The sequence below is a fragment of the Neopelma chrysocephalum genome, unplaced genomic scaffold (assembly GCF_003984885.1).
Source record: "Neopelma chrysocephalum unplaced genomic scaffold, ASM398488v2 Primary Assembly neopelma1_97, whole genome shotgun sequence".
NCBI classification, from domain to species: domain Eukaryota; kingdom Metazoa; phylum Chordata; class Aves; order Passeriformes; family Pipridae; genus Neopelma; species Neopelma chrysocephalum.
The window spans coordinates 1794536-1817932 of record NW_020897760.1 but is presented as its reverse complement, the minus strand read 5'-3'; the positions used below and the strand labels follow the sequence as shown (position 1 = coordinate 1817932).

General features: G+C 42.2%; 1 protein-coding gene across 3 annotated transcripts in view; it reads right to left on the bottom strand.

Moving 5' to 3' along the window:
• Positions 1-23397, bottom strand: part of PDE4B (phosphodiesterase 4B) — a 201714-nt gene that overhangs the window by 157414 nt on the left and 20903 nt on the right. For 2 of the 3 annotated variants that reach the window (XM_027694446.1, XM_027694452.1), the window contains exon 1: positions 620-1178. In XM_027694446.1, coding sequence (XP_027550247.1) covers positions 620-855 — 236 coding nt within the window. In that variant the 5' untranslated portion in view covers positions 856-1178. Of the gene's footprint in view, positions 1-619; positions 1179-16476; positions 16713-18497; positions 18610-23397 lie in introns of those variants that run through there. The other variant, XM_027694445.1, reaches the window with a different exon arrangement.

Here is a 23397-nt window from a genome sequence, read left to right as displayed (position 1 = left end):
CTGAATTTTATATTTTGATTCCTGTTTATGGCATGGATTAACCAGATAACTGAGTCAGAGGCAGCTCCAATCGACTGTAATAGCACACAAATTGACTATTTGGGGTTAGTAATTTGTAGGGAGGGAAAAGAAGACTCTCAGACAGAGTTTCCTTGCAAAAAATGGCTGAAAGGAGGGATATTTGTAGCCAGGAAAAACTGTTTAAAAGCCCCTCAGAGTGAAGTTAGAGCCCTTTGCAGCGTTTATCTCCAAGAGTGCCCTGTCTGAACCACCCGGTCTGTGCTGTGCTGTGAGACTGAGCTGAGAGGGCAAAGAAAACACATTTTGAAGGTTCTGAAATGAATCCGTGTATTCAACCCACAACAACACAACGGCTGGGAAAGTTACCGGCTGCTGCCTTTGTTCCTAGAGATTAACCCGGCACACACGAATAATGGGCTGGATTTATCCTGGACAATAGACATTGAATGACAATTGTCGAGGCACTGCATTAAACATCCTTTGGCTGCCTCCTGCTCGATTCATTTAACACTCGTGAATGAATCTCAGCTCGTTTTCCCCTGTTCAAAGCACAGCTACACACACTGGTTTTAAACCCGCACTGGTACCCAGAGCTTACCATGTATGTGCCACCGTGAAGCGACGACGCTGGCGGATGCTTTTATTCACCAGCAACTTTCTGAAAAAGCAGGGAGAGTTCCTGGGAGAGCTGCGAGGAGAAATCTTTGGAGACGTGGGTCTGTTCCCGGGCAGCTTGGGGGGCTCGAGCTCTAAATGCATTTGTTCTTTGAAAGTCCTGATGTAAATCTCGGACTCGGGAGTAGCAAGTTCCCTAGAAGCCTCTTTTGCTGTCATAGCTCAGATGATGTGGGAGCCCTCACCATTCAGAAAACGCAACAAAAACGCAGCGGAGTCAAAGCGCTGTTAAACCCCGCTCATTCACAAGGCTGGGCTCCAAAGGAAAGGCTGCCTGAAGCAGCAGCAGCACGAATCGAAGGATGGTAAGCCAGGGCTGTCAGAAAAGCCTTTCTGAGCCCAGCTCTCCCCCTGAAAATGCGCCAGGGTGGTGTTGGTGTGTCAGTTCCGTGGTCGCCACCGACGCGCCGGAGCCATTCAACCCCGCACAGCAGCTCATGAAAAATTCATCACCACCAGCTCCACATCAATCCTTTCCCTCCAGCATTTTGCCTTCACCTACCGAACTGAAAACAGGCGGATTTTTCGCGTGCACGAATAAAATCAAGGAATTCCCCAGCCTGTGCAACCTGCTTCATTCCGGGGGTTTAATAAAAGGTCTTCATTGAGAATTAGTTTTCCCCAAGCCGCAGGAGCTCCACCCAGGACGTGCTTATTGGCTCGGGATTATTTTGACAACTGGACTCTATTCTGCCCTGTCTTGCGTGAGGAGTGTGTGGGATTCTCAGGACATTTTAATACCCTGACATTGTTCCTGGGCATCACCTGGCACATCCCGGAAGAGACCCCCGGGATGGCAGCGCTGGCTCTGGGAGAGGTGTGAGCAGCGCTAAGAGGGGACAGGAAAAAAGGTCTAGTAGGGAAAATAAAAGGCAAGGATGGTATTCTGTAGGAACAAAGCATGCAAGAATCCGTGAACGCTGCTGGAGCAGCATGTTCCACTGTCCTAGGATCTGTACGCAGTCAAAGGGCAAAATCCCTGCCAAAACCCCAAAAGATGGGAGACTTGACCCCTTTCTGCAAAGACAATGTAAGTTAATTCAAATTAATTTAAGCATTATATCTACTTAAATTAAAAAAAAACAACCGACACTATTTTTTTTTCTGGATATAAACACCATGAAAGCAACTTCTGCACTTGCAAGGCTAAAAAAAACAACATCAAGGTAAGGAAGTTAAAAGACAAGATTTGATGCTGATGGTAAGAACATAATAAATACTGCAGGGAGGGGCAGAGTATCTTTTTAACTGGTCGAAAGTATGTCACCTTAAATGTAAATACAATAAATCTTTTTAAAGGAGGAGGAGACAGGGAAGAGCAAACCCAGCTGGCCTGTGGCCAAAGATCTGATTGCACAGTACAGGCATCAATTACACAACAAATCCCCACCAATCCCTGTCCATTCCAGTTGTTTTTCACCCAAATATCCCAAAACACTTTACAAAATCATCAGCATGCCTTCCTCAACTTCAGAGGCTTGCAAGAGAGAGCTTCCCTATAGCAGAGCCTATAGGGGAGTTTCCAGACATTTTCCCTAACCTGCCCTATAATATTCACCATTCACATTTATTAAAAACCAAAATAAACAAACAAACAAACACAGAGCCTGAGCCTAACCTGAGGACACTGGAAATGCAGTGTGATTTATTACTGAGAGGTTCAGGCAGTAGCACAACAGGAATATTTAATGCTTTAGGAATTATGACGTGTTAGACTGTGAGCTGTTACTCGACTGCACTGACAAGCAGTGAGAGACAAAGGGAAGCTTGAGAGCTTTGCTGAATGAGAAACAAAATCCACACAAATGCTTTCAATCTGGAATTTCACACAGAAAGAAAAAATTAACTTCCTAACTCACCAGGAAGCAAATGGGATATTGGAGGGGTTTTGTGAGAATATATCTGATATTAGAGAACCAGTATATCCATGCCTTTTCCTAAAGCTATTCAAAGGGCAAGGAAAAGAGAAGGAAATCACCTTTTGAAAGCAATAAAAGATGCTGTACAAGGGTATGCTGCTCATGCTGAGTAGGTGCTGTCCTTCCCTGAATTCAGAGATGGTGCAGAACAGTGTCCATTAAGGGAGTACTTCCCATCATTTGGACATCCATAAATTAGCAATGAGCTCTCAGCCCCACGGCCTGGAGAAGGTCCTGTGGTAACACGGGCAAAGAAATGCAAGACTAAGCTAATGAGAAGGGAAAAGGAGACTGTGGGGGGAAGTAGAGCTCCATTCCCTCGGGAAAGCATAAAGAATGGAAATACAAAGTGCCACCCATTGCTTCAGGTGCTTCTCTAAGCTGAGAGCACTTTGAAGGCTCACCGTGAACACAGGATATTTCTTCTTCAAGGTTCAAATACCTTCCAGATCTTGTGACAGTGGGAGCCACAGTGACCTGACAAAGGTTGTGGAGCAGCTCTCTTGGTGTTCCAACTACCACCCTTTATGTTGCCAACTTGTGGTGTTTCACACACAGAGGATCCTGCAGCCAACATCTGTAAAGTCTCCGCTGATTTGTAGCACTGGAATTCTGGCAAGACACGCTGCTTTACTCCAGGATAAGCCAAGAAGAGGTGAGAACAAGAACATCTCAAGAGATTTGAGCTAACTGGCATGAAAGCTTGATACCTGGAAAAACCTGTCAATAATTCTGAAAAACGAATTTTGTTGTATTTGCTGAGCAACAGGAGAAATGGCAGTCGGAGCACATAGGGCACCAGAGCCTTGGAAAGATTCATAGAATCCCAGACTGGTTTGGGTTGGAAGGCACCTTAAAGCCTAGCCTGTTCCACCCCCTGCCATGGGCAGGGACACCTTCCACTGTCCCAGGTTGCTCCAAGCCCTGTCCAACCTGGCCTTGGACACTCCCAGAGAAGAGGCAGCTACAGCTTCTCTGGGCAACCTGTACCAGGGCCTCCCTACCCTCACAGTCAACAATTCCTTCCCAATATCCCATCTAACCCTGCCTTCTGGCAGTTTGAAGCTATTCCCCCTTGTCCTGTCCCTCCAGGCCCTTGTAAATCGTCTCTCACCCACCAGCACCCCCAAGTCCTTCTCCAGAGCTGCTTCATGTGTCCATCTCCAAGCCTGGATTGATCCCAGGGGTGCAAGGACAGAGTAACTGATGTTGCCCTGACACACAAATGAAATGGTCAACAGGCATCTCACTCTTTCCTGAACCTCTGTAACACCCCAGTAACCCACTGCAATGCAATAATTTGTTTATCAATACAGATTATTGTCTGCAATAGATCAGTAGTTCAAGAGTAACAATTTCATCACATCAACAAAGGGATCAGCAATACAAAGGAAAAGTTGAGGAGGGGGAAAAGATGATTGAAAGGAAGTGCCTGCCAGCACTGGCAGGAAAATGAGACCACTTAGAAGAACAAGGACAATTAAGGAAATTCTCAAAAGCTAAAGTTTACTTGGGTGAGGTTTAACACACACTTCCTACCTCCCTGAAGTGTCTAGAACTGCAGAAGGTTTTAATATATTTTATTAAAATAACTGATGGAGGTAGTAAACAACATTTTCAAGTGTGCAACCCCTCATCAAAAGCTGATCTTCAGTGTGTTGGGAGCAATTGCTAAGCAACGAGAATCCATACCTTTTCTTTACAGTAGCACCATTAGTTACCTGTTTTGAAGTCATAATAGCGAGGAGAAAATAGAATGCCAGGGAAGAGGGAACTCTGAGTGTCCTGCATGCTTCAATAGGAAAGGAAAAGCTCTTAGCTGACTTTTCACAGCACTTTCAGTTGGTGACACAGTAATTGGACAATTGTTCCTCACAGCACACTCTCTAGAAGCACATTTAGATAAGAGCAGTTAGGAAGCTCCCCTCTGTTATTTAGGCAATTGTTCCATCCATCCACATTAGCAAGGCATCCCAAAAAGATAACACTAAACTGACAGTAAATTAATTAGGAAAATTATTTCAAGGGATTGCCGTTTGCTGGTGCTACTTGTATTTCTTTTTCCAAGGAAGGAAGCCCAAGGGAAACATATTTTTAATCAAGTACAGAGTCTCCTTTTCAGGAATCCTGGCTTTCAGTATTTCCTCTTCAAAAGCAAAAATAAAGATCTTCATCAAACTTTCAAACAATATGAAAATAAGGATTATTACACTTGCTAATCATTATAAAATATAGCACATAGATCCCCTCTGCATATTTTTAATTTTTCAAGCAATTTGCTGTCATCTAACAAGTGGTCCTTGTTAGGGTCTGTTCCTTTGTACTTGTTAATCCTGGAAGGACTTTGATGGTCACTCATCCATGTCAGTGTTTGTTTGGCTTAAGTCAGGCACAGGATTGTAAAAGTCACTTGGGAGAGATGGACACCTTTAATTATAGTTGAAGATGCACAAGGGAAGGATTCAGTCTCTTAGAAGCCAATATTTTTCTTTTAGACTATAATTTAAACACATTTGATGTGAAAAAACCCACCATTAAGCCAGCAACATTATGGAATTTCACAGCACTGTCCCTACTTAACGTGGATTTCTGCCAAATGTACCAGACAGAAGATGTATTGGGAAAGGATCTATCATGGACATCCAGGAGAGAAACTCTAGAAGCCAATTAGCTCCATTAGCTCAGAGAGAGATGAACATGATCCTGAAGAAGAGGCAGTGAAATCACTGTTTCTCTCCAAAAGCACCTAAAGCACATTTCCATTAGGAAATAAAAGGGTTGGACAGGGTAGGTGTGGCCATGCAGGAGACCAGAAATTGGAGCTGGGCCACTGAAGCAAGTGATGAGTTTAGAGGAAAAGAGGAGTTGAGGAATGTCTGCTTTTGTGAAAGGGCAGAAGAACATGATGTTGAGGAAAAGGGAAAAGTAAACCAAGTAAGGGAGAAAAAAGCTATGAACTGACAATTTTCTCTTGGACTAAACCAATGTGACTGGACACAGCAAAGGAAATGAGAAAGTAGAACAGAGATTCAAGAACATGGGAAAAGTCATTTGTACTGGAAAATAACTCAGTTACAAAGACAGCAGTAGAGGAGGGAATAAATTTGCAGTGGAAATGTCACAGGACTGACACAGATGTGATCTCTGGTTCAATGCCTGAGGCAGAAGATGTAATTGCCAATATGAGCCAGCACTGGGAATAAATAAGAGCAACCCAGGGAATGGGAGACAGGCAAAGATGTGAGGGGGGAGCAGGGAATCAAACAACAGAGAAATGTCTAGAGCAACACAAAAAAATACATCAGTGAACTGGAAGCTGCAGAAAGGGAAGCAGCCAAGAAAACAGATGCCAAGGAATGGTGCTTTAATATGAAAACAGAAGTCACGGTGGATTAAAATGTAAGGATAGGGAATGACAGGCAAGGCTTTAAGTCAGAGCAATGGCTGGTAAGAAAGAGCTGAGAAGGTGACAGTGATAAGAAAAGGAGAGCTGGATGCAGCATTGCTAAAACATGGAGGAGATTCCAAGAAAAAATAAACCGCTGCTGTACAGGCAGTCCTATACAGAAGGATGTGTTTGTGGTAGAGAACTTAAATCTTTGCAGTGATGGAGTAGCTTTCTAGACACAACAGAAGCAGAGGAAAAGGGAAAAGAAGGGTAAGGAGCATGAGCTGAAGAACAGACACAAGAGAAAATGATACAAAATGTACTTCCTGCCTTCTTGATTTCCTTTCCATCACAACCAAGAGATACATTATGTCCATCCCACCAGTGAGTGCTACTAATTCCATGAGAGGCAGAGTCAGTGTTAGTTAATTCTACCACATCCTAGTCCCATTTTCACTTTTAGCTCCCTCAGAGTAGCAGCAAATTTGCTTAAAGCATTGACTTAAACACAGACCTATGATTGGCATTTTAAACCATCATCCCAAACTGTGAGGCATTAAAATAGTAATTTAACCTGAATAATAAGAATTCACCATTGTAATTGGAGATGCTTTCGATCAGCCACATCTTTCTACAAGGCAGTAAAGGAAAGCCACAACACAGCATGGAGATCAACCTTCCAAAACACACAATACAAACCCAGGGCTTAAATGGAACAGCAAAGAAACATTATCTGAAGCTGTGAAGAGATGCTGATGTCGTTGCCCAAGGAAGCTGTGGCTGCCCCGTCCCTGGAAGAGTCCAAGGCCAGGTTGGACAGGGCTTGGAGCAACCTGGTCTAGTGGAAGGTGTCCCTGCCTATGGCAGGGCATGGAATGGGATGAGCTTTAAGGTCCCTTCCAACCCAAACCAATCCGTGATTCTATGACATTACCCACCCCTATGAGCTCAGCAGAGATTTGACAGGACTCTAAATAAAAGGCCACCTTTTGAGTTCTTCCCATTCCATAGCATCCAGTTGCCCTTAAACAGGCTATTCCTCATTCAATAGGTAGCTTGTATATTAATTTCTGGTTTAACAACCAGTACTTGCAGCCTCTGTATATGATTCTGTAAGTTTTTAGCTCTTTAAAACATTCACTACCTCTAACAAGGTCAAGAAACTCCAGAATACTTTTAAGATTAGTCACAAAAACTGAATTCCATCTTTAGGAAAGACACCTTGAGAGTTTTGACTGGTTGGATGCTCATCTGTTCACACTGACTTTGTCATCTACGTCAACCAGGTCACTGTACTGTTTGAGCAGAGCTCTACAAGGTGTTCTCTGTCACAGGAAAATTATTTGCATTCAGAACACGCATGAAAGAGTCAGTAATAACAGTAAACCTGGTGCCTTTCACGTGCTGTTTAGTCCTAAACTGGATTTGGTACAGTTTTTCCATAGCAAATCACACCACACACAAGACAAGATTGATCTGGCTTCCTTGCACTTTTTAGTATTTAAACAAAAAAAGTACAAATTCTTACCAGGCTACTTTTTCTTACAGGTATTTATACTGTTACCTCTTAGTAGATACATCTGAGAAAATAAAATATTGCACTTATACTTTTTATATTTTATATTTAAACTTATATTTCTATCATTTATATATTTACAAATGTATATTTTTTATACTTATTATAAAATTATATAAGCCAAAGAGGCATGATGTAAGATGGGAATTTGCTTAGCAACTTTAATTGTGCTTGATTTATTCTCAGAGAACATTTAAATGCCTTCTATATTATCCATAGTGAGTAATCACATATGTCAGACCAATCTGTATTACTTGTGATTATTTTCTCATTTCCCAGCTATAGATTAATATTTTACAAATTAATTCTATAAGCCAATTTATTCTTCACAGGCAGAGACCTCCGGGGTGACTCCTGAGAAAAGAGAAGCCAATGGAAAAAAGTGTTAAAATTTCACCCATCCTGCTGAGAAGAGGCTTTATGTTCCTACAGAGATGCTGTATGAAGGAATCTCTAAAAATATATTGGCCTGGACAGGCTGGCTCAGCTCTCCCCAGGCTGTTGTTTGATTTGTCAGTGTGTTATTTATTCATTTTACTCACTTCTGTGACTGTGATCAGCAGCAGGTGCACCTGCCTCTGCCAGGAATTTGCCTGTGACTAAACACCTCATCTCCCATGAGTCACCTGCATTTGACAGCCAGGATTAGGGCTTTGCTCACCAGATCACAGAATCACAAAATATGCTGAGTTGGAAGGGACCCACAAGGATCATGGAGTCCAACCCTTAGCCCTGCCCAGGACCATCCCCAAGAGTCACACCATGTGTCCCAGAGGAGCATCCAAACACTCCTGGAGCTCTGGCAGCCTTGGTGCTGTGACCACTGCCCTGGGGAGCCTGTTCAGTGCCCAATCACCCTCTGGGGGAAGAACCTTTTCCTAAGATCTAACCTAAAACCTCCCTGACACAACTTCAGGCCATTCCCTGGTCCCCACAGAGAAGAGATCAGGATCAGGGTTCTGCTCACCAAATCAGGGCCTGAGATAAGCTCAGTTGGTTATAGCCTGGTGCTAATAACACCAAGGTTGTGAGCTTCATCCTCTCATGGGCCATTCACTTAGGAGTTGGACTTGATGATCCTTGTGGGTCCCTTTCAACTCAGAATATTCTGTGATTCTGTGAAATAAGGGCTTTGCTCACCTGATCAGGGCTTTGCTCTCCACAATGCTGAGTTGCTCTGTGCCCATAGCCAGAGGCAACTATGGGCAGCACAGCTACTGGCCAATATCACCCAGTGTAATTTAGTCTTTGTTAAATAAAAAATGCAAACATTATAAAAAATGTTATAAAATTACAAATGTATCTGTAACTTTCATGTAAAATGAAAATGAAAATGGGTGTTGGTGTCTTCTCCCAGCTAACAAACGACAGAACAAGGGAAAACGGCCTCAAGTTGTGCCAGAGGAGGTTTAGGTTGGATATTGGGGAAAATTTCTTCTCCAAAAGGGTTGTCCAGCCCTGGCACAGGCTGCCCAGGGCAGTGGGAGTCCCCATCCCTGGCAGGATTTAAAAGCCGTGTGGATGTGGCACTTGGGGACGTGGGTTGGTGGTGGGATTGGCAGTGCTGGGGGATGGTTGGACTCGATGGTTTGAGAGGTTTTTCCAACCAAAATGATTCTGTGATCCTGTAAAACAGTGACAAGTAAGAACAAAAATCAATATTGCTCTGGCAGAGCAATGTTCTCACTGCTGCCTGATAATCCTGTAGAAGCAATTCAGGCTCCCACTTTATCAGGTCATTTTTGCATTCTGCCACACACTCCCATGAAAAGCACCCCCACTCACACAGGCAATGGAAAGGGGACAAAAAGGAATGCTTAGCTTTGGACTGCTCTCTTCCTTTCAGCAAAAGGATTTAAATCATTTTCATGAGCCCACATATTTCTCTGATATTGGTCTCACCTGCGATGGCTAAGCAGGAACAGAAAACTCCACATTAATCTGTCTGCTTAGGTTTTGTATTTTACTCTTGCTCCTCCAGCCTCTTATTTCTGCAGCAGTTGACTGACAGAACAGTTTACATGCCAATTATTTGGATTTCTTTGTGTTTCAGACCAACTATACCTTATCATCTCTCTCAGATTAAACAGTACCATGTTTACAAGGTTCATTTATTTATAGTTATTTTTCCCTAAGGAACCCCTGACACAGACAGGTAAAGCTCACTCCATCTCCTGTTCAACAGCAGGGTTGGAACCTCCAGCTTTGCCAGGTGCCTCAGGTTTTGGTGCTGGGAAAGAACAGAAAATGCAGTTGCTCAATTGTCAGGATTCCCACATAGCTTTGTCCATTATGGCTTAATTAAAGGAATAAAATCCCAGCCAAAAATCCTAGAAAGCAGCTCACTGCCAGTGCCAATAAAAACAGGGTCAGAGAGGAGGTGGCTGTGGCCAAGTTTATAACAAGTCTCATGTTTTTCTTCATGGACAGAGTGTCCAACAATGGGTAATGAGCCCATGGAGCAGCAGTCAGGGCAAGAATATGACCAAGGCCAACAGCAGAGGACAACACCATGTTCTTGTCCCCCTAATTCATCCCAGTGACACTCTCAGTGTCAGCAGGGTCTGTGCTCAAAGGACCCAGGAGGGAACTGCTACAAAATGGAAGTTTAAAAATATTCCAGGAAGTCTCGACAGAGCTACTGAAAACATGTAAGAGAAGGTCTAAAGGCATCTGACCCCCCCAGTGCCTGGTGGATACAGACCATGAGTAATTTGGTAAACTGAGTCAGTAGTTTGGCTACAAGTATTTAGAAATGTGATTTATAAGTGGATTTGGTTGAATTTTTTCCAGGGAAATCACAGAATCACAGAATTGTTAGAGTCAGAAAAGACCTCTAAGATCATTAAGTCTAACCATCAGCCAGCACCACCACCACCATGTTCACCACTAAACCCTGTCCTCAGGTGCCACATCTACATGGTTTTAACACCTCCAGGGATGAGGACTCCACCACTGTCCTGGGCAGCCTATGTCAGGGCTGAACAACCCTTTCCATAAAAAAATTTCCCTAATATCAAATTTAAAACTCCCCTGGTGCAACCTGAAGCCTTTTCCTCTTGTCCTGTCATTTGTCATTCTGGAGGAATGAGTCCAAACACTGAACAAAAACTTATCTAATCATAGAATGGTTTGGGTTGGGAGGGACCTTAAAGCTCTTCCAGTTCCAGCCCCTGCCATGGGCAGGGACACCTTCCACTAGACCAGGTTGCTCCAAGCCACATCCAACCTGGCCTTGAACACTTCCAGGGATGGAATGTCATGGATCAGCTAAGAACCACCTGTAGTTCTCCAGGTAACACAACAAACTGTGTCAGATCTTGCCTTTCAAATGAAGTTATCATTAGTCAGAAGCTTAAAAGAAAATCATGTCAAATTATTGTCTGATTCAGCTTTTCTATCAACTGTATTTCCATAATCTTCATTTATTTTATATTCTTGTGAAGATGAAGTTTAAACATAATATTTCAGAAGCTTCTTTGTCTTTTGCTGATTAACAGTGATTCATTTTTTTCCATTCCACATACATTTCAAGCTGTCTTGTCGCATTCTGGATTGAGGTATATAATTATAATTTAATCATGAAAAGCCTTTTTTGTGTGCCTACAGCTACCTCTGTTTTGAAGACTTGCATCTCCAGGCAAACCTTGCAGCACCAAACTTCAGAATCATCCTCAATAAAATTACTGGGCTCACCTTGCAATTCACACCAAAGGGGGATATTATAATTTTGACTAAAATAAGTGCAAACGAATTCAAGGATAATATTGCAGCAACAAAATATAAATTGTGTACAAAAAGACATTTATCAAATAATGATCATTTTAATTCAAAACCTGTGACTAACCCAAAATTATGTTTCTTCTTAAAATTCCTCTATACTAACTACAGTCCATACAAATCATAGTTATTCTATTTAGGCTTTGAAGAAAACAGGAAAATAAAAAATGTGCCAACGGAGAAGAAGATCCGAGAGCTTCAAAAACTGATGGCAACAGACAATATCTAAATATAGGCAGACAAAACACTTATCTGGGTATTTTTAGCTGAGAAAATAACTCCAGGGCTAAGTCAGAGATGCACAAATTATCTCTGCAGCAGCTCCTTTTTAGACAGGTTGGCATTTGTACTGACCACCCACACAATGGACGGGCATTGACCTCTGGATATTTGGGTTGCCCACTATTTTTTCCCCAATAGAAAGGATTCCTGGGATTTATTTTAATAAACAGATCTCCAGGATTTGTTGCATAATATTAGATGGGGTTGGGGGTCCACTAGTGACCCCCCAAACCACAGCCAGGGGAGCAGCTCCCTGTGGGTGCCAACAGCACCATGGTTTAGTTGGATTTCTTTGAGTGATCCTCATCAGGAAGAACTACCAACCCAAAAAGTCAGCAAGGATGGGATATTCTCTAGTGGGTTACATCTTACTAAGGGAAAAAATAGCAATATTTTAGAGAAGATATTTCTCTAAATTATCTATTGGCATTTCCTCTGCCACATCTTTGGGAGGTATTAAAATAACTGACAACAATGTCAAGGAATTTTCCTTTCCCACCTTGGTGAGCTCAAACAGATTTAAGCCTCTTTATTTAACTTTTTTGATCCACCTGCAGACAACATAGGAACAACCTCCAAACAGAACATTTTCAGCTTTCCAGGGATTATCTTGAAGGATCCCCAGCACTTCAAGCTCCCACCAAATCCAGTGTCCAGCACCAGGAGTAAGCCATCCCTAAATGGACCAGGTAATATTTTCACCATCCCTAAATGGACCAGGTAATATTTTTACCTACTAAAACCATAAAAAAATCACTGAGCAAGCAAAATACTTTAGGGCTGTTTCCAGATCTCTTCAAAGACACCTTTTATATTGTTAGGACAAATCACAGTAAGCCTTTTTCAAAACAAAGGTTTCATATACATTTTCCATCATAATGTATATTATTTTAATTATGCACAGCATAATTAAAATCTTTTTCCCCCACAGAATAAATGAGATGTTCTGACGAGCAGAGCTGACCTCCTTTTCCAAGGTGAGGAAATGCCCCACAGAAATGCGGTGCAGGCTTTTGAAATCCATGAAGTGTGTTCAATCAGAATAATTGATCCTGCTTCATTACCATGAAAACTGATGGGATTTATGGAAATAATTAACATTTTGAAGCAGGTGATGTCCTGAAGTCCCTTCCAACTTCAACCATTCTGTGTTTTAAATAATTTTAAATATCGGTATAAAACCTAAAAATGTGGTTTTAAGTATTTTTTCCTCCTAGTTTTTATTTTTCACATCAGATGGGAAGCCAGTTCATCTATTATTTTTTTTTTCTATTCCAAGCTTGCAGGATATTCCTTCAGTTCTTCTACAGTTGAATTTGCAATTATCTAAGAAATAAGACTTCAACCTATTTCACAGGGTCTGAAACAATATCTAAAAAACAAAACAAAATTTAAAAAAAGCCCCATACTTCTCCAAAGCATCATCTCCTTCTGAATTCCTGGGATTCATCTCACCATTCCTGTTAAAACTTCCTATTATCCTAAATATTTCATTTTATCCCATGGGATTTACAGGTTTCAAATATGTAAAGGAATATTTGGGCAAATTACCTTCTGCTTGGTTTACTAGCAATAATAATTTTATTATCCTTTTAATTCTCCATGCAAATCTCCACCAATTTATCATTCTAACTTTCCTTATCTACCCCTTAATTGATTCCCACCTTATCTATCCCTCAACTAATTCCCATCTTATCTATCCCTCAATTAATTACCAACAGTTTCCCAGGGACTACGAGCCGGCTCTGGCTGAACTCAGCATTTTTGCTGAAGGTTTCAGTTGCCCAAAATTACACTGAATTTTTGTTTTATTTAGTTTCTGACGTTGCATTTAATTTGCTGCCCACGATCACCATCTGGAGAACAAGGAGCAGTACTACAGGAGCAGATACAAGAGTAAATCTGCCACTCAATACATCAGCCCTCGTCATAATCCACTTGTACACCTGAAAAACCCACTCCAGGAAGGTTTTGAGGTGGATGTGGAGAATAGGATCAACCCTTTAGTATTTTCCTCTTAAATTCTGACCTGCCCAATAAAATTCTTTCAGAAGAGACAAGCCATAGATCTGCTCAGGGACAAATGGCAAATTCACAGTCACAGAAACATGTATTTAATAAAGCATTTAATACCAGAGTCTAAATATTTAACAGAATCTCTAAGCTTTGAAAAACTCCAATATTTACTATTAACCATATCAACTCTTCATATAATTCTTAAAGCCTTTATTTCCTTATGCTTTGGGACACATCCCAGAACTTATTTTTGTTTCAACAGAGAAACTTGCTGCAAAACTGTCAAAATATCTCCACACACCTGAATAAAACATGTGGAAAGAGTGGAAATGAGCCTCCAGCTCTCAAATCCATCCCAGGAGTTGGAAAGTATACAAAAAATAGGGAAGAGAACTATTTTGGATGATCTAAGTGTAGCTACAAATATATTCTTCACACCCTCTCTCTTCACTCTTGCCCAGATTTCTTATCACAAAGCTTTGGTTATAAAATATGGAGCAGGATGGTGGAAAACATTTTAACAAGTTTTATGAAAATATGGACAAAATATGTGCAAAAGAAGTTTATAAGCCTTCTCCATTCAGATTGTCAAACTGCACATCTATTGGACTTCTATCCCACATCCAGGATCTTGTTCCTGCATGGCAACATTGGTTTTCAGCACCAATTCTTTCCTGCTCAGTGATATGACTTTATATTTATCCACACTGAAATTTTCCTTTATTGCCCACTCACTCAGTCTCTTAATGCTCATCTCATTCCAAAGCTGTTCCAAGGCAACCACAAATACCGGGATTATACAAATTTAACCTGTGTCTGGGGTGTATTTCATGCAGAACTGATGTAGAAACCCAAAGAGTTTGGGGACCAGATCCTGCTCCAAAAACATCTCAGTCATGAGGAGGGACCTTCTCACTCCCTCCAACTCCCTGACAGGAGTGTGGAGCCAGGTGGGGGTCGGGCTCTGCTCCCAGGGAAGAAGGGGCAGGATGAGAGGAAACGGCCTCAAACTGTGCCAGGGGAGGTTTAAGTTGGTTATTAGGGAAAATAAGATGCAACCTAAACCTGCCTTGACACAACTCCAGGCCATTCCCTGGGGTCCTGTCCCTGGTCCCCACAGAGCAGAGATCAGTGCATGCCCCTCCTCTTCCCCTTCCAAGGAAGCTGTAACTGCAGTGAGGTCTCCCCTCAGTCTCCTCCAGCTGAACAGACCAAGTGCCCTCAGCTGCTCCTCACACGGCTTCCCCTCAAGGACCTTCCCCATCTTCACTGCCCTCCTTTGGACACTCTCTAATGGCTTCATATCTTCCTTATATTGTGGTGCCGCAAACTGCCCCAATATTCCAGATGAGGCCCTGTTGGAACAGCTCTGCACCACCAGTCACACTAACCAGCAACTCCCAGTCCCTCCAGTAAACTGGGATTTTTACAGTGAAGAAATAGCAATAACCTGAGAATGTGTTATCAGGGTGTTCTCTGGGACTGGAGCACACGCAGCTCAAGAAAAGATCCTCACCCATCGATTCTGCTATACTGAAAAAGAGGAGCAGCAATGCCCCCTTGTGTTCCAAGGAAATTAATGATAAATCCATTGCAATTCCTTGCATTTCTCCTAAATTAGGGACTAATGCATATTCAAAGATCAGAACTAACTTATTCTTCCAATCCCACCTTATGAAGAGGCTCTCAATGGCCTCTCTGTCAGGACTGCAAATTGCTGCATACATACACAAGGGAACACTTGGACAATGCTCCCAAAGGTAAACCAACCCTTTTATCATCAAAATTCACAATCCATCTAAAATTAGATAAATCATTTTGTTAAATTTATCACGGCAATTAAGCACAAAACCTGAACAAAAGCTCCTGCTAATTCCTCCCTGATTTCTGTATCTCAGCCATTCATTCAAGTGCAGAGTTTATAAATCCTATTTTCAACAGGAACATTCCTTTTAAAGGACTCTAACAAATGAATTTGGGATGTCCTCTGTAATTATTCAAACACAAACTGAAAAGTGCTGAGCTTAACAGAAGCTAAAACCAGATTCCAAGTTGGAAATAATGATGTGAACATGTCTTGCAATCAGAAAACAAAACTGAGAGTGGAGAATTTATAAACTAGAATCTAAAGCTCACTTGAAACCTGAAGCTGAAAGTACAGGCTGTAAGGTTGCATTAACGTCATTTCAAGATTTGTATGACAAGCAGGACAGCCAACCTTATTTTGCCATTAAATCCATCCTTGCAATTCCAACACATGGACACTCAGGGCTTTGCCTCCTCTCCTGACTCCAGATTAATTTCCTTTTTTTTGGCACTTAACACCAGTTCCTATTTAAGAAGTCACCTCTTAGCAAGTCCCTTGTAATCAGCTCTCTGGTGGTTTCTTTGGGACTTATCTTGAGCTTAACATTAGACTCAAATGGGCTTTTTTCAAACGCATGGACAGGAAATAGCCAGAGTTAAAGCCTTTTTCCTCAATCTGTTGTGGAAGAGTCCATCACCATCCTGAACTCTTGTGTGGATGGAAAATTAGTAACACAAATCCTCTGGCCAAGATCAGAATTTATGACACAAAAGTTTCACGAGGGATTTTAACAGAAGTAGAATTTCAAAGAAAAGGCAATAACTTTGTAAAGTTATATGGATGACAAACCAACCGAGAGAGTTCAACAGTACTGATTAACATAGATAATTATCTACCTTAAAAAAAATAAGGAAAAAAAGCCAACTCCAAAGCAAAAAAAAAAGAAAAAAAATTTAAAAAAGGTAATAAAACTACAATTACATGAGATTTACAACAAGGGAAAATAACTTACCAGTCTTGGTAAGTGGTGATTGCAATACTTGGAGGTGTCAGCAGAGGCAGAGTTGTCGGTCTACAGACAATGTCTCTGTCAGGTGTCCTGGCCTTCTCTGTCTGTCTCTGGGACAATGGTGGTAACTGCAAATTACCAGAGCAGCATCTTCTCCCTCTCCACAGGTCGATGCCCAGAGCGTGGGTGGAAGTGCTGTAGGACTTACTCAGCCCACACTCCAGGTAGTCCAGAGAGTTCTGTAGAGACAAGAAGTTGTTGAAGTTCTGCAAACAAATGTTTTCCTCCATGAAGATAAAACAAATCCAATTTTTCTCCAATTGTTCTTCTGAAGGCTTGGCAGAGTCTGAGAGCCCTGCGTTATTCTATCAAGTTATGAGTGCACTTGAAAATTCATTCAGAACTTGTCTCAACTAAATTCAACATTTCATTCTAATGTAATTAAACACTTCCCCTTCAGAGAAAAGCACTCTGCCCTATGTCTGACATTGCTGGTAGAAATAGTCTCCAAAAAAGGTTTTGATCAACTGAAGCAACTCTTCTAGTTTCTACAGGTTTTTATTTAAAAGCATCCCCATGATCACAGAGCTAGCTGTCAGTCTCCTCAAATGCAGCCAAAAGTTCTCCCACAGCAGAATAGAGCTGCAAGAGGGTTGTCAGTTTTGGTCTCACCCAGAGAATTTAGCTACTCAAATATAGCTGTTCAATATAAACGAGGCTATTTCTGTATTCCATGTGAGGAGCTATCAATAGAAGCTGGAGGGTTATTTTCATCGGTGTATATGTGTGTATGTGTGTATATATATATATTTATATATTTATGGACACATTTATCCTCTTTTTCTACCTCCTTCTGAATTTTGATCTCCACCCTGCTTTTTCCACCCTCCACAGACCTTTCCAAATGCACTTCACCGTCTCCCCAAATCCCTTGGTTCACTTTCCCTACAAACTGTGCTCTTCCAGCCAGCACTGGGGAACTACAGAGGAAATGAGGTTTAATTTTCCAGTAACAGCTTGTTGGACTTGATCTTGGGACTCTTTTCCAACCTAAATGATTCTGTGGTTCTACGAACTGCAAAGGCCTCTGTTGCCTCACAGGTTCTTCCACTGCACAAAATCAGGTCAAAAACACTCCCAGGAATTCCAGAAAGGAAAGCCTTGCCTTCTGTATGAGGATCTGACTCAACCTGCCCTTATTAATAGTCTTCATAGGAATATTTAATTTTTTGTTATTATTCAAGAAGTGTCCAGATGAGTTTTCCAGCTTACCATTAGATTTCAGATTCCTGTTTTCATTAAAGTCAGTGAGGACTGAGCAAACTCAGCCTCATGCTCAGGCAAACTGACTATGAGCAGTGCAACACGTGCTCTAAGAGTGCAAAATAAACACTTATTTACTGGAGGAGTGCTACAGGTTACTCTAACTCCTAGGTTCAACTCCTCCACTGTGTTTTCCTTTACATTCCACGTGATTTCCCGTTTTTTGAGCACCTCAGCTGTGACAAACAGGCCAATTAAGACTGTGTTTATCAGGCCATCATTACAAAGTGATACATCTCTCCAGAGAATGGGAACTGGAGTTTAATTAATAGGGGATTACCATGATGATTAGAAAGTGTAGAGATGGAATAACACATTTATCATCGCATTAAGTGTTCAGCAACTGCAGTGGGGAGAGATGGTGGAACACTCATCAGTATGTAAGTGCAGCATATGAGCAAAGGTGGGATTCAGAACAGATATTCCTTAAGTTACACCAACATTCCCTGCTGGCTGCCCACACTACACTGACTGAAGACAGAGTATATGGTATCTGTAAGACTCCTCTAAACCTGGGGGCTGGTTTGTTCATTTTTAAATATGCTATGCTTATTTTCTGCTTATTAAATAATAATCTTCTAGGATTATCAAAGAGGACTCAAAGCAGAATCAGCTCATACTTCTGAAATAAGACAAAACCAGCTTTTTTATCATTTTCATGAAGTACTGGGGAAAATAAAACGTCTTCAGAAGAAACTTACCTCATCTGCAGTTACTGTCATGACACTTCTGCTTTTCTTCATTATCGAGATTGAAGTGCACCCCGTTATAAAAAGCTTGTGTTGTTAAATCCAATTTCTTCAGATGGGCAATCTGAAAGAAAAAACATATTTCTGAATAACAAACTGGCTTTGATGACAAACTAACCATCACCATCACAGCTGATTTATAACTTGCTGCCCATTTTCACAGAATCGTGGAATTGTTAAGGTTGGAAAAGATCTTTAAGATCATCAAGTCCAACCCTCAACTCAGCACCACCATGTTCATCACTAAACCATGTCCTCAAGTGCCACATGCACTTGTTTTGAACACTTCCAGCAATGGTGACTCCACAGCTTCCCTGGGCATCCTGTTCCAGTGCTTTACAACCCTTCCCATGAAAAAACTTTCCTTAATATTTAATCTAAACCTCCGCTGGTGCAAGTTGAGGTTGCTTCCTCTTGTCCTGTCTGGTTTTCCATAAAACACAGGCAGCAGATGTTCTGCAAGTGCAGCTCTGTAACTGTGAAAGGCCAATTCAATATTTAGCAAAATCACGTTGAGAGCAACCAGCATTCCCAAGGCTCTGCAATCTAAGCCAGCCTTGAGACCAGCCCAGTAATCTGGGACCAAAGCTAACAGGTTTTTCTCTAAAATGTCTTTAATTGAGCCCTTTTCAGAGGTACAGCACAGAAGGTCTCCAAGAACAGCTCAAGGTAGCTCTCACAGAAGAAATTTGTATTTGTAATGTGATTCTAAAATTCAATGACAACTCCCAAACATTATTTATTATTACACTGCCACACACACTCCAGCCACTAAATCACAGCCTTCTGCAGAGGTGACGCTGCAGCCACCTTGAACAAAGCAGGAATGAGAAGCAGCTGAAGCAGCAGGAGAAAGCAGCACATGGGAATAACCTCCCTTGGAGTGTTCCCAGGCCCCTTCTTTTTATTTCTGTGGTTTAGTGCTAAGAAAAAAACAGCATTCAGGATTATAGAGAGAGAACACAGAGTTGTGGTGTTTTCCTTTTTTCCCCAAAGAACAGGTAGAGCTGGAGTGCCACTTCTTGTACGCTGGCATATGTTCTCTCCTGTTTGGAAGGGGAAAAACCTCTTGGAAATCTCTTATTTGAGGTTGAAGACGGATGAAGGGCCCCTGTTCATAAACATCACTGCTGAAGCCACCACAGAAAGCTGTGCAACAGTTTCAGGCTTGGTGATGTTAGATTTCTAACATGCTGTTTACTCTGAGAAATGGAATGGTTTGGGCTGGGAGGGACCTTAAAGCCCATTCCATTCCAGCCCCTGCTATGGGCAGGGACACCTTCCACCAGACCAGGTTACTCAGAGATCCATCCAGCCTGGTCTTGAACACTTCCAGGGATGGGGAGTCCACAACCTCCCTGGACAGAGGTTTAACCCTTTTCCTGTATTCCATTCACCTCTCCCTGCAGTGCAATTTCAGGAGAGCAACAAGCAATTCAGACCTCCTGCAAAACAGGGCTGCCAGACCTTGGCCACCATCAGCCAATGAGGAGCAGACATGGCATGAACATCAGGCACCTAATCTTCTTCCCTGCCACTGCCAGCAGCCAGGGTCCTGGAAAGCAGGGAACCTGCACCACCTGCTTTTCCTGTGAGGTTCAAAGCCCTGGCAGCAGGTCCTGAAAGCATCTTACACAGCAAATGCTGGTTGCACAAAACCTTCCCACCCCACAATGAACTCAGGAGTCTGAACACTCAAACATGGCAGCTTGGCTTGGCTTCCAGGACAACACAACTGTGCAACCAAGGGTACAAATTCTGCCTGTGTCCAGGGTAAACACCATCTGTTTTGCACCTCTACATCTTCAAATTAAAAAAAAGTATCAGGGTGAAGCTCACTATAATTCTCAGGCACAGCCCCTGAGTACAGAGGCCTGAGGACACCACAGTCTCAAGGAGCCAACTGCTCATCTGCTCTTCCATGTGCCACAACAAACCTGATGCCCTTTAAAGCAGAGGGAAAAAAAAGGGGGAAAACATAGGAAACAAAACAAACTCAAAGGAAACTCTAACACTGCTGTAGCTGTCTTCCTGCAGTTCTGGCTGCAGCACAGGCACCTCCAGTTGTTTTCATTTCCTTAGGGTTCATCCATCCAACACACACATATCCCAGCCAAAGCATTCCCAATGCTCAGATCCATGCCAGACAAAACTCACTGCCATTTCAGCAGTGCCAGCACACAGAGCTGGAGGATTCAAAGGAAAAGAGCTGAGGGATTTGTCTTCTAAAGCACTCCAACAGCTTCCCTCCACAAAAGGATCCACAAAAGGGAGCAAAGGACAGGTAACAAGGCCTCTGCAACACTTCCCCCCAGGGCTATCTCTCCCCAGCATCCATCCCTGACTGTCACCAGAGCCAGAGTGGGAAAAACAGATTTATGGTCTGACAGAGCCCTCTTCTTTACAACAACAGCCTCCACACATCTCACAGAATACCAGATTTGCTGAGTTGGAAAGGACCCACAAGGATCATCCAGTCCAACACTCAGCCCTACACATCCCCAAGAGTCACACCAGGTGCCCCACAGGAGCATCCAAACACTCCTGGAGCTCTGGCAGCCTTGGTGCTGTGACCACTGCCCTGGGGAGCCTGTTCAGTGCCCAACCACCCTCCAGGGGAAGAACCTTTTTCTAAGATCCAACCTAAACCTGCCCTGACACAACTTCAGGCCATTCCCTGGGGTCCTGTCCCTGGTCCTCACAGAGCAGAGATCAGTGTCTGCCCCTCCTCTTCCCCTCTCAAGGAAGTTGTAACTGCAATGAGGTCTCCCCTCAGTCTGCTCTTCTCCAGCTGAACAGACCAAGTGCCCTCAGCCTCTCCTCACACGGCTTCCCCTCAGAGCCCTTCCCCATCTTTGTTGTTATTCCACTCAAGGCCCTTCCCCATCTCCATTGCCCTCCTCTGGACACTCTCTAAGCACTCAGGGTGGGTTTAGATCTTGCAGCAGTGGAAGGGCTGTTAAAACCCTGACACGTGGCAGCACAGAGCATAGCAATGCTACATCTCTCTGGATCCATAGTACAATGAGATGACCTCACAGGAGTGAGAAAAGGCATGGAATTACAGAATGCCAAGTTGGATGGAACCTCAAGGATCACCTGGTCCAACCTCTCTCGGCAAAAGCACTGTCTAGACAAGATGGTCCAGCACCCTCTCCAGCTGAACCTTAAAAGTGTCCAGTGTTGGGAATTCATTGCTTCCCTCAGAAAATTATTCCAGTGGTTGATTGTTCTCATTGTGAAACATTTGCCTTCTGTCTACAAGAGTCACTGTCCTATTAGCAGCATAAAAGTCATGCTACATCAGCAGAATAAAATTCTAGAATAAGTTTAATGATTTTATCAATCTTCAACAGTTAGGAGAAACTAAAAAGCCCTGCTATAAAAAGAATTGGATGATACTGTCCCAGATATCCTGCAGGTAAAGATGAACATGACAGTGGTATGTATGCACAGACAATGTGGCATGAATAAATACATATTGCCCTGTAATATGTGGAGAAAATTCATAGAAAGAACAACAAAAAAAAAGCAGTTACAACAACAGCAGAGTGAAGCAGACAACTGATTTGTGCTTAATAAAGCACAGATTTGTGCTTAATAAAGCACGAGTTTGAGTGTTCAACTGTGCAGACACTGGGATTCCAACACAAACCAGCTCACACTGCATCTGCCTCCTGAATAGATGTCAGTTCACAAAGTAACATCAATAAATCAGTAAATACATAATGAAGTGAAAAAACACACTCATAAGTATCCAAGAAAACTTCTTAGGATCACAGATTCATTAGGTTGGGAAAAGACTTTTAAGATGATTGAGTCCAACCATCAATTCACCACCATGTTCACCACTAAACCATGTCCTCAAGTGCCAGATCCACACATTCTCTGGGAAAACAAATCTGAAAGAATGAGAGTCTGTCTCCTAAATTTTCCTGAACTTTAGGATTAGAACCAACACCAGGACATGAGAGATGGACCAGACTGACTTGCAGATAACTTCTGTGAAAGCCTGAGTCCTCTCATACCACAACTTCCTTTCCTTTATAAATATTTATCGATTTGCCAAAGCAAATTTAACCAGAATATGAATAATTCTACAAGCCATCTTTTGTTTTGTTCTGTAGATTGCACTTCTGAAGAGCCCACCAAGAAAATTGAACACTTCCTTTAGTCATGACTAAGTTACTATTAAAATCTGACTCACTCTTTCTTGCGCCTTTACATAAAAGATCTGACACCTGGGACGAGTATTTAGGGGGAAAATAAACCAAATAAAAACACTCCAGAGAGCCTTACTTGGAGTTGTTTCTCTCCTGTACATTTTGTAATTCATGCAATCTTTTATGACAAATAGAGTTGCTCTCCACCACCCAAATCCTCCAAAAATAAACTGTATCCCAGTGGCTGGTTATATGTGGGTAACAGGGAATGCTGAAAAGCAGCAAAGCTTTGAATTTGTTATTAAATTGCAAAGAAAAATATTCTTTCAGTACTGCACTTGGGTCTAATCCATTTTGCTGGAATATAGGCAGGGTATGAGATTTCTTTTTACACCAAGTTCTTCTACCTCAAGTTTTTTGTGTTCTATGACTGTGTTTCAAAACTGCTGGTAAATACTCCAGCAGTTCCAGGGTGATAAAGCCTGATAGCCAAGATATGAATTAACAGGGTTAAAAATGGGCAGTGGACAGGGGTGAGGGTAAAGACACAGGGATGCATGGGATAGAGCTAGCTTTTCCTACACACTGGTTAAAAAATATCTATTTAGCTCATCCAGTGTGAAATCCACTATTTAAAGAAATTCCTAAAAGCATCTTAGTGTGCAAGTTCTGGTATGGTTTGGAATGGG